The sequence below is a fragment of the Pseudorca crassidens genome, chromosome 15 (assembly GCF_039906515.1).
Source record: "Pseudorca crassidens isolate mPseCra1 chromosome 15, mPseCra1.hap1, whole genome shotgun sequence".
NCBI lineage: Eukaryota > Metazoa > Chordata > Mammalia > Artiodactyla > Delphinidae > Pseudorca > Pseudorca crassidens.
This window is the reverse complement of record NC_090310.1, coordinates 44,675,219-44,686,552: the sequence shown is the minus strand read 5'-3', so window position 1 is coordinate 44,686,552 and position 11,334 is coordinate 44,675,219. Positions and strand designations below refer to the sequence as shown.

General features: G+C 49.9%; 1 protein-coding gene across 2 annotated transcripts; it reads left to right on the top strand.

Moving 5' to 3' along the window:
- The first annotated feature begins 746 nt into the window (after window positions 1–746).
- VSX1 (visual system homeobox 1) lies at window positions 747–10,142 on the top strand. 2 transcript variants are annotated; one of them, XM_067705156.1, is made up of 5 exons: window positions 747–1,170; window positions 3,427–3,505; window positions 3,914–4,037; window positions 4,856–5,036; window positions 6,229–6,518. In XM_067705156.1, the coding sequence occupies exons 1-5, from the start codon at window positions 747–749 to the stop codon at window positions 6,516–6,518; spliced, it is 1,098 nt and encodes a 365-aa protein (XP_067561257.1). The 2 variants fall into 2 exon arrangements, with proteins under 2 accessions (XP_067561257.1, XP_067561258.1); XM_067705157.1 differs by lacking the exons at window positions 4,856–5,036; window positions 6,229–6,518 and adding an exon at window positions 10,128–10,142.
- Window positions 10,143–11,334: the final 1,192 nt, after the last annotated feature.

Genomic DNA, 11,334 nt, shown 5'->3' with positions numbered 1-11,334 from the left:
AAAACCTGGCGCCCTTCTCCGACGCCCTGGCCCGTACCGGCCGCTCCCGCCTCTCTCTACTTCTTCTTCAGCTCCTTCAGTGTGTGAATTTTGCGACCCTGACGGCTCGGCCATTAGAACACTGGGGTGGGTTTGGCTGGAGTTGGAATGGGCACGGGTTAAATGAACGTTTTCCACTCCTTTACCCTTGGGGATTTTCGGGGAAGGCCTTGCCTCCGGCGGTGGCGTTGGACGGCTGGAGGGGGTCATATTGGTAGTGTTGAGGGTGTGGCTGGGAATGGGGCCTTGGTCTTAATGGGCGACTGGATGCGGGGAGGGAGGCTTCAGGGAGGCTGCGAGCGGGGCCTCCGCCGGAGTATCAGGACGGGGAGAGAACAGAATCGGGATCTGGAACCTGCGGCTTTCAGAGCAGAGGTTGCGGGAGGGGACGACTCTACTTTAGGAATAGAGTTGTCTGCTGCCTATTTTCCTCCCACCGAGAACGGGAGTGGGGGTGGGCAGGGGGACAACTGGAAAGGAGAGGGGAGAGGGGAGAGGGAGCTGATTGAGGGGACCGCAGCTGGGAGGGCGGCGACCGAAGGGAGGGAAACTGGTGGCGTCCCCATCTCGCGGGGTCCAAGGCGTGACGCATCCGCGCCCCGCTGATTGGAGCCCTCCTGGCGCCCGACTGTATAAATCGTCCTCAGAGCTGCGCCCCCTCTGCAAAAGTGACCGAGAGAGGGTCCAGCCTCGCCGCCTAAGAAGCCATGACCGGTCGAGACGCGCTTTCCGACGGGCGTGCCAGGAGCAGGGCACTGGTGCCCGGAGGCCCGCCCACCGGCTCGCGCCCCCGGGGCTTTGCCATCACCGACCTGCTGGGCCTGGAGGCTGAGCTGCCCGCACCTGCTGGCCCCGGGCCGGGATCCGGCTGCGAAGGCCCCGCGGCCGCGCCCTGCGCGGGTCCACGGCTCTGGGGCTCCTGCTTGGCGCGTGGGGCCCTCCCTCTGGGGCTTGGCCTCCTCTGCGGCTTCGGCGCGCAGCCCCCTGCGGCCGCCCTGGCGCCCTGCCTCCTCCTCGCAGACGTGCCCTTCCTGCCGCCCGAGGGGCCTGAGCCCAGCGCCCCGCAAGTCCCCGGCCGCCCGCCGACCCCGGCCGCCCGCCAGAAGCGCAGCGAGAGCGTCTCGACGTCCGGTAAGGAGGCCAGTCCGTGCCACTCCTGTCCCTTCCCTCGGCTCGGGCGCGCAGGGTGACACTCCGGGGCCCCGCCAAGCCCAACGCAGCCCCCCAGATCTAGGGAAGTCGGGACCCCAGAGCGTGGCCTCGCCGGGGAAGGCATTCTCGCAGCCGCGCCCTCTGCCCCTGGCCTCTCCTCCGGGTCTGGTCGCCGCTGCCCCGCGGACACCACCATCACCCGGTCTGGACCCACCCTGGGGTCTCAGCGACCCGGCCGCGGTCTCCGGGGGCCTTTCCCCCGTGCCCGCGCGAGGTTCGGCCTCTGGGAACGTTGGAGGGCGGGAGGCCTGGCCCTGCCTCGTTTGTCAGTGGCACAGAACCCGGTGCCCGCCAGAGCTGGAGGGTTCGCTGAGTTGATTGACGAATAGTCCGGCTCTTGGAGAGCGCGGGGCGGAGGCCTGGAACTGTCCTCCCTGTGCTGAAAAGCGAGTCTGGGTACCGCGCTTCTCCCCTCCTTCCAGCACGTGAGAAGCGAGCTCGCCCGTCTTATGGTAGCTGTGCCCAGCTCCTCAGAGAAGTCGGGGTGGATTGTGGGGAACAGAAGGGAGCAATGGAAATCTACAAAGACAGGGCCGAGAAATAGAGAGGTTTGGGGTGTGGGGGAAGAGAATGGAGAATTACACGAGAAGGGGTGGATGGAGAGAAACTATGTAGCGGACCGCAGAGCTGAGCATCCAGGCAGCCGAGGCAGAAAGAGTGTAGTGGTCTCCACTGCTGATTAAAGGAAGCAGGCGGGGGACTTCCCTGGAGGTCCAGTGGTTAAGACTCCGCGCTTCCACTGAAGCGGGTACAGTGGTCCGGGAACAACTAAGGTCCCGCCTGCCCCGCAGCGAGGCAAAAAAAAAAAAAAAAAAAAAGTAAGCAGACGGGATCAGCAGGCAGGCCAGCGTCCGCCCAGCTCTAAAAAGACTTTGTTTCATGACTGTCTAGGTAAGATCAAATGAACCCCACTATTAGTTGTTTCCCTAAAAATGCAGGAATCACCTTCATAGGATGGGCTCTTTCCATGTGATGACCATAAAACTAAAGGCAAAATGCAACCGCATCCTAGTCTGTGAGGGCGTTTCTCAAGACCAAGACCAACACTGTCCAGTAGAAACATCATGTGACTGCGAGTAACAATTTCTCAAAGCCACATTAAAAAGGAAAAATAAATAGTTGAAACAAATTTAAATACTCTATCTTATTTAATCCAATACGTACCAAACATTGTCATTTTACATGTACTCAATATAAAAATTATTAATATTTTACTTTTGGGGGTATTAGGTCTTCAAAATCCACTGACTATTTCACATTTACAGCTGGTCTCAATTCAGATTGGCCACATTTCACGTCTCAATAACCTTATATATCTATTGGTATACCAGATTGGACAGCATGGATAGCATAATATTGTAATCCAATTTTTCTGGTGAAGTAATTGATGTAGGAGTAAAACTGACATTATTTTACTATTTTTGCATTTCTTAATTCACTTGTTAGTGTTTTGAAGCAAATATGCTTTTTAACAACGAACCTGACAATAGTTTGGTCTTCTAACCTTCATTTCAACCTAGATCTTTTGATATAATGGATCTCAAAAGATAAAGCATAGTGGAGTGGGTTCTTAAAATTATTTCACCTGCCATCTATGAATCATCTGGGCACGTTTGCCAAGAATGAATTTCCCAGATCCCACTTCCAGAGGTTTGGAATCGGTACAGCAGGGCAGGGGGCCAGCTCTGATGAGGGTCTGATGTCACAAACCTCCGTCCTCCCTTTGAGAAATGTTGGTGTATTGGTTAAGATGAGGAAGGTGAGATAGAGGCAGAAGGAAGGGGATGAATTTGGAAGCTGAAGGGACAGGAAATGCAATTAGTGTTCAAGTAGCTTTGGCTTCACACAGTCTGGGGTTTGAATCCCAACCTCACTGTTGACTACCTGTGTGACCTTGGGCAAGTTACTTAATCTCTCTGTGCCTTGGTTTCCTCCTCTGTAAAAAGAGAATAATAATAGCAGCTGCCTTGGAGTTCTTTTAATTTATGGAGAAGAACGGTGGTAATGCACGAGCAGTGCTAAGCTGAGCACCTGGAGCATGGTGTGAAAAATGTGAGCTTGTAAATATTCGCATCCCCAACAGGTTCACAGCGTCAATCCTCAAAGTAAAATCCAGAAAACAAAGTGAAAAATGTGCTCACCTTGAAAGTCCTCCCTCTCTCCTTGTGCTCACAGATGAGGACAGCCCATCTGAAGACAGGAGTGACCTGAAGGCGTCCCCCGCCCCCGGCAAGAGGAAGAAGCGGAGGCATAGGTACCTGCCCTCACCCCTTTCCTTGGGACACAGTGCCTGAGAACCAGCTGGCCCTGCATTAGGGCAGCAGCGGGAAGGGCTCAGTAGCCACTTGGGAATGTAATTCTGCAGTTCCCAGGGGGCTGCAGGTCAGCCTTGGTAGCATTTTAAAGACACAATTTTGTGGGCCTTTAAAATGGGTCTTCTTAGAATGAGTTGATGGAATTCATTGAGGAGAAAAAAAGACCTAAAGAACTTTGTTTGGTCTGAACTAAATTGTGGACTTTCCAGAGGCTAATCATTCAGAGGTGGGGCGTCCAGTTTTCATGTAGTAGACAAAGAGGGGCCAGGCATGGGGTCCTCTGAGGCTGGAAGCCTTGCAGTCTCCTGTGGACATGTGCCCACGTGTGTGTTCGGGCCTCCCTCCAGGACTGTCTTCACAGCCCACCAGCTGGAAGAGCTGGAGAAGGCCTTCAGCGAGGCCCACTACCCTGATGTGTACGCCCGGGAAATGCTGGCCGTGAAGACCGAACTCCCCGAAGACCGAATACAGGTGCAGGTCCCACCACCCAGAGACACCACAGAGAACATGCTGCCCTTACATGCAATGAGTCAGCCCATAGCCACCTCTAAACAGCCCAGCACTTCCCCCTCCGCACCCAAACCGCAGGTTACTTAGATGCTAGAGCTTTCCTTTGTGTTCATTTAGAGAGGATGACCCCTGTAACCTTCAAGCCTTTTTCCCTTTTATTAAATCATTCTTAAAAATTACACAGTGTGTGCTGCATCTAGAAACTATGTCAAGATATTAATGAAAAAATGACTATCACTCCATTGCAAACCCTCAAAGAAACCAGTGTAAATAGCCTGACGAGGCTTTTCTGCAAACTGCCCCCATGCCATATGCACATCTGGCCCTGGAACATGCACTCACAGGCACACAGGATTGGTCTTTGTCTTTATAGAAAGCTGTCCTGTGTGTGCCTCGGCCTCTGTGCTGACAGCACCTCCTCGCCAGGTCAGAAGATATGCCACTCACTCTTTTTAAACAGCTTAACAATAGTCGACACTATTATTAAGATAAAGCAATCCAACAACCGAGATTAGAAGAGACCATTGCCCTGGTGAACTGCTCCCATCAGTGTAAAAATCAGCTTCTTTACACACTGTGGGATACTCTGATTTTGTTTTGTCATCCCTGACCCCGTGGAGACCTCGGTGGAAACTGGTCCCAATCACCCAGCACGACCAGTCCTGCGAGCCACGAGAAAGGCCTGGGTCCCAGGTGCCCCCAAGAGGGTGCACCCGTGCCCCTCTGCGCTGCGGTCTCCTCCCGTAAGCCCTTCTGCTTCCCCTCCCACCTCAATCCAGGTCTGGTTTCAAAACCGGCGGGCCAAGTGGCGGAAGCGGGAGAAGCGCTGGGACGGCAGCAGCGTGATGGCTGAGTACGGGCTCTACGGGGCGATGGTGCGACACTGCATCCCGCTGCCCGACTCAGTCCTCGGCTCCGCGGAGGGCGGCCTGCTGGGCTCCTGTGTGCCCTGGCTCCTGGGTAAGGAAGAGGGTCCTGTGGCCGCGTCCTGCCAGAGATGTTGGGGGTCCCCATGCCCAGTGGCCGTTGCCAAGCCAAGCAATGTAAATTTACTCAGATTCAGGCCCAGAATATCACATCCGATTCTTAATGAATTACAAGGCTTGGACTCTGATCAGTTGCCTTATTTTTCATTGGAACTACGTAGGCAGTGTGTAGACAGGTCCAATCAGGCCCTGGTTTTATGAGTGGAATGACACACTTTCTTTATATGAAATATGTTTCCCAAATGTTGAGAGCTGTTAGAGGTTTTGGAAACCATACAGTTCAGAGCTCATGGTAATAGGAAGCGGGAAGGCGCAGGCAGTGAACCTGCAGACTGTTAACCCCTTGCACCCGGGACTCAGGAGGTCCAGTTCCTGGTCCTGGCTCGGCCATTAATAATCTGCCGTGTAGCTGTTCTGTCCCCTAGTTCTTGGTGCTGGGACAGTCTTCACTGGTGAGGTCCAAGCTTTGAGGCTGGTCATTCTGAGGAGCTGGCACCCTTCCTGGTCTGTTGGCTGTTACCAGAGACACTCGGGCTTGGAGGAATGAGTGACAGACAGCACGCTGGGCAGGGTGTGAGATTAGGATTAGGGGGCTGAGGGGGCATTTTAGGCTGGGGAGGAGGAGGGGTTTTGTTCAGCAAACACTTTTTGAACCCCTACCCACCTGACACTATGCCGGGACTGAAGAAACCAATCACCTTTGCCCTCAAGGGTTGGAGAGCCTGGAGGGAACTTTGGGCAGGTAACCGGGCCCACCCCTCTGAGTTTACATGAGCAGGTGGGGTGGAGCTTACTGAGTCTGCAGGTCTGTGGCCGAACGAGAAACTGGGCCTCGTGCTGCCAGACATCTGACTTTTTGAGAGAAGCTGGAAGTTTGACTTTTGATGTAAATCTCCTGATTTTAAAATGTTGCCAACAAGTTTTAAAATAAAAATTTAAAAATCACCATGTCATCCAAACAAGGCACTTTGCTGGCTGTGTCCAGCTGGCAGACACCAGTCTACAACCCCTGATGTTGAGAGTTACCTACGAGACTCTCCTGCAGGCCCCAAGACAGGTACCAATAAGGGAAATTCTAATGGGATTTAGAGAACAGTGACATGGAAGAAATTGACTTAATTGCTGTATTTAGAGATATGTTTTTATTTATTTTCCTTTTTTGCAAGGGATGCATAAAAAATCCACAGGGATGATAAGGAGAGCAGAAAGAGAAGAAAAGCTGGCAGGACTCTGGGGCTCTGACCATCTCAAGGAAGGTTCTAGCCCACATCAGGCAGGACCCCAGAGGGGCTTGGAGGAAGGCAGCCCTGAGAGCGGCTTGGAAGACGTGGCCATTGATCTCTCCAGCACCACACGTCAGGAGACCAAGAGAGCGCAGCAGGGGTCTGGTGCCCAAGGATGTTCAGACTCTGAGGGGCTAGAGGGGCTCCAGCCAGGGAAGGAGGGGGCCTTATGAGGCTGCAGGTCCCCTCTCCCCCACCAAAGGCTGGAAATGTGCACATTCCTCACCAGCTTTTTTCAAAAGACAAAAGTTGTCGAAGACAAATACTTTCAGTTGGATTTTCTTCTTCCGGCGTCAGGATGAAATGCAATGCCACTTGCTTTAAGAAGACAAATGGTGACTTACGGAAAATTCCATTTCATTCTAGAATGGAAATCATGCCTTAAAGGCACATGAATCAGTTAATTTGGTGTAAAACTTTTATTCTCTTCTGTAGAACTTGAGGAGGGAGGATATTAAGTCCAAAACCCATTTTCACTGCCAGACATCCCAAGATTTTGTTCAATGTACTGTGTAGACTCCCAGGTTAAGTCTGCTGTCCTTACTCTGAATCCAAAAATACAAAATTATTTAACCTACAGAGAATCATATATCTTCATAGATACTGAAGACTTCATGCAGACCTCATATGAATGAAACATAACATTTTTACCTTGAACTTGGCTTTGGACTTTTTCATTTTCTTGTTAGGCAATGATTCTATGTCCTCCTGAGTGTCATTTGATCGGGTCTGTCATTCCAACCAAGAAAGTCCTCTCTCCCTTCCCTTCTGAAACAGCACAGGACCATATCCGAACAACTGTTGAATATCTATAAACAGTGTTTTAAGTTCAGACCAGGCTTCTTGGTTTTTTAAAATTTATGTTTGAGAGCACTTTAGTGACTTGATTTCGTGAATGTTTCCTCGCCTGTATTTATTTATTATTTTAAAATAAACGTTTTGTGGTGTGTTGGTGTCTCACACACCCCCTCTGTCTGCACGTGCACCTCCTGCTGCCCCTGCTGAGGCCGCCTCCATTAGCCTGGAAACATTATACCCCAAGTGTTTCACGCTCGGGCTGCAGCACTTACCCTGTGTCGCTCTGTAAACTCCTATGGGGCAGCGTCGGTGTCTCATTCTCTTTTCTGAGTTCAGAGTCCAGAGCTTACACCTTGCTGATGGGGAGGCTGAGGGGGAAACACGGCTCTCCTTGAAGAAGAAAGCGTGGGAAGGAGGGTGAGGACCCTCTAAGCAGGTGGCTTCCTCTGGGAATGGGCGCCGCCGCCCTTCGGGCTGGGCCTAGCTCTGCCGTCTCTCCGAATGAGAAAACACAGTTTCCTTCCTTTGGTCTGTTTCTCTTATCCTGTGATTGTCCCAGACTTTTGTGAAAATTAAATGTCACCTATCCTTACTGCAGCAACAGCAGCTAACAATGAGCCCCACCTTCTCTCATTCATTCTGGCACCAAGAGCTCAGCTGAAGCCTGGGGCTGACGGCGGGAGGGCAGGTGCTGGGAAGAATCTGGAAGTCACCTTCTCTCTGTCCCGCTGGACCTGCAGAGCAGGCCCTGAGCGATGTGGCCACACCTGTTCTGGACCCTCTGCTGCCTCAGGCCGGTTCTCAGATTCTTGCCTCCATCTCTCTTCCTAGTTTATCCAGGCTTGAGTTTGGGGGAGGGAGCTAGTAACCTGTGCAACTTACATACAGCACACTCATCAAATAAAATATTATGCAGCCACTAAAAATGATAACAATGAGGCATACTTACATGGAAAGATGTTCATGAGATGTTGCCATGTGGGGGCTTCCCTGGTGGCTCAGTGGTTAAGAATCCGCCTGCCAATGCAGGAGACATGGGTTCGAGCCCTGGTCCAGGAACATCCCACATACCATGGAGCAACTAAGCCCCTGTGCCACAACTACTGAGCCCACAAGCCACAACTACTGAAGCACACACGCCTAGAGCCTGTGCTCCACAACAAGAGAAGCCACCACAATGAGAAGCCTGTGCACCGCAGTGAAGAGTAGCCCCTACTCGCCACAACTAGAGAAAACCCATGCGCAGCAACAAAGACCCAACGTAGCCAAAAATAAATTTTAAAAATTAAAAAAAAATTAAACGTAATTATAAGCTGATTGAAAACTCCTAAACGAACCCAAAAAAGGATACAAGTAGAAAAAAATAGGTAAAGCAGAATAAAAATGAAATAAAGAAACTTAACTGCCATAGAACTATACAAATAGTGGACAAATTTCTAGGCAAAATTATCTAAAAAAGGAGAAAACAGGAAGAGGCAAAAGAGAAAGGGACTAGAACCAGTAATATAGACCATTTTAAATGTATAAGGACACTAATGTCTCAGTTTTTTCAGTCATAAAATGGGGATCATAATAGAACACCCTTGTTTTTGTGGAGATTAAATGGAAGGATGTGAGTAAAGTGCTTACCTCGGTTTCCAGCATGGTAGAGAAAGAGCAAAATAAATACTATTGTTACACTATTACTGGCATTCCCGTTAGTATCAAGACCCCAGTGAGAACACTTGTCATCATCATTATTTAGCAACATGGGATCCACTAAGTAAATCATGGGATAATAACCGGTTGGAACACTGTGCAAACAGCATTTAAGAAGAGTCCCAGGGGCACAGCAGAACTCCACCCGGGGGCCGCTGGGCACAGGAGAGGGACATGCCCAACGTGGACAACCATGCACTGTCCGGTGAACTTAAATCTGGGCTGGGCCTTCCAGCAGCCGGGGGACCCAGGTAGGATCTGTCCTTCTGCCTCCTTCGCCTGTCCTGTTTGTCCAGGCCAGGGTGCTTGGCGCGCAACAGGCTTCCTCACTCCCCATTGGTCAGAACTTCTGTCACTCTTGGGCCTAAACCAATCGTGAGTCAAGGGGGCAGAATTCCTCGTTGGGCTTGACAAAAAATGCACCTGCGTTCCCCGAGCTTCTCTCGCCCTAAAGCTAAGTATATTTGGGCTCACTTCCAGCAAAGAAGAAAAAGGAGTGGCCGCTGACCAGCCAAGGGACAGGCTGGCCACAGGCAGGATGTGAAATAGTATATGTGACACTAAAAAAGAAGAAAAGAAGGCAGATGAAATTCCTTTGAAACGTTCAGAGCATTTATCTTTGGATCATGGTAAATGGATACTTTTGGTCTTTTTTTCATATTTTCTAAGTTTTGTAAAGTTAGTATGTAAAAATATAATAAAATAGTGATTATTAATATTAATAATATTATTAAAATAGAAATTCCTCTTTCTCAATTTAGGGCTAAGCACACACAGGACAAAATCTCATTTAAAAATACAATGAAAACGTTTAAGGATAGAGTCCTTATTTTGCCTGCATCTCCTGGCAGGTCACCAGAAGTGCCAACTTGACAGGAAACACACAGTCCCCTTCAGCCCTTACTCAAATCATGCAGCAAATTGGAATCTGACCACTGACAGCAGGACTGAATTGTTTCCAGCGTTCAGAATTGCTTTCCAGCTGAAATGTGGCTATAAAAGCCTAAAAGGAGATTTTTAAAAAATTATAATTTTAGCAAGGCCAATTTGGACAGATTCCTACTATGAACCAGTGTCACCCCCGCTGCACTTTGGTGACAGGAGCAGCACATCAGTGCCTGAGAAACATGCGTGACTCCAGGAGATATTTTCAGAAATGGCAGAAGAACAAGATATAGCAATCAGTGTCGTTTTCTTAAGTTTACCAGTATAAATACAATAAACTAAAACTATCATTCTCTGTGGTCTACAAATCATGTCCATATTGTCTTTTTTTATTCTCACAGCAGGTGAGAAACTGAGCTGCAGAGAAATTAAGTGGACTTGCTAAGCTGATTCTCAAGTTTGTAAGGCTCAGGGCCAGAAGAGCTAAGCCAGCCTTGAAGCAGACGGAGGCGGCGACTTGCTTTTCCACATGTGGACACTTGGGTGAAGCTGTATGGTCAGGCCTGAGAGTGCTGGCTGGGGAAGCAGACAGACCCAATAGCAGGGAGCATACGCGCATGCGGATACAGAGGTGGCAAGGCCGGCCACGAAGGAAAGGGCTCACTGTTTGATATGTTATTGGGACAATTGTTTATCCAAACGGGGAAAAATGAAATGGACATCAGTTTCACACCTCACAGGAAAATATGTGCAGGTGGATTAGACAAATGTGAAAGGCAGAACTATAAAGCTTTCAGATGTTTGGGTCTAGAAGATGCTTCAGTTGCCCCAAGGCTGTGGTTCAAAACAACCATTTTATTTTGCTGACAGTTTTGTGGGTCTTTCTTCAGCGAGGCTTACCAAGCCTCAGCCCCTCTTTCCATCCGTCTATCATCTCATCTCTCTGTCCACACATTATATTTTTCTGAACCGTTTGAGATTAAGATGCATACACCATCAGACCCCTTATCTCTGTTTTTCCAGCTTGATTGAGATATAATTGATTGATATACCATTGTGTAAGTTTGAGGTGTACAATGCTATGATTTGACACACGTGTAATGGCAGCCAAAGAACCCCGGGCCATTGATCTGATATTGGTCTTGGGATTCTTAGAGCCTCACTTTGGAAGCTGAGTAGGGGTTGCAAAGGTTTCAGAATCCTGGGAATGGGACCAAGAATTTTGTCTTGGGTATAGCTCTAGGGAGACCTGCTCTCAGAGAATTACTGTGAAGCTCTCTGTTTTCCAATGTTAACTTCTGCTCATTCAGGTCCCGTTCACAGGATTTCATCAGGGACCCCACAGGCTGCTGCATACCCTGTTTTGGTGCATGACCACCTTCAGCTACACCCTCTGATGTTGCCAAAGTTTGCTCCTCTGGGGAGTTTCTCACACAGCTGTGTTCTGCCCAAAATAAGCGTGCTGTGTCCCTGTCACCACTGATGGTCCCTGTTAGTGCGCGCCCCACGTGCAGGGCTCCCCGATGATGCAAAGTGTTCAACAACCTTAGGACAGAAAGCGCTGATCTCCCAAGTGTACTGTATTCTTTCCCAAATCTATTACCCGGC

Bases quoted from the DNA above. Each gene is read 5' to 3' on its own strand.
- VSX1 (XM_067705156.1), top strand. From the start codon at position 747: ATGACCGGTCGAGACGCGCTTTCCGACGGGCGTGCCAGGAGCAGGGCA. The intron at 1,171-3,426 runs GTAAGGAGGCCA...TTGTGCTCACAG, and splicing joins CGAGAGCGTCTCGACGTCCG to ATGAGGACAGCCCATCTGAA. The intron at 4,038-4,855 runs GTGCAGGTCCCA...ACCTCAATCCAG, and splicing joins TCCCCGAAGACCGAATACAG to GTCTGGTTTCAAAACCGGCG.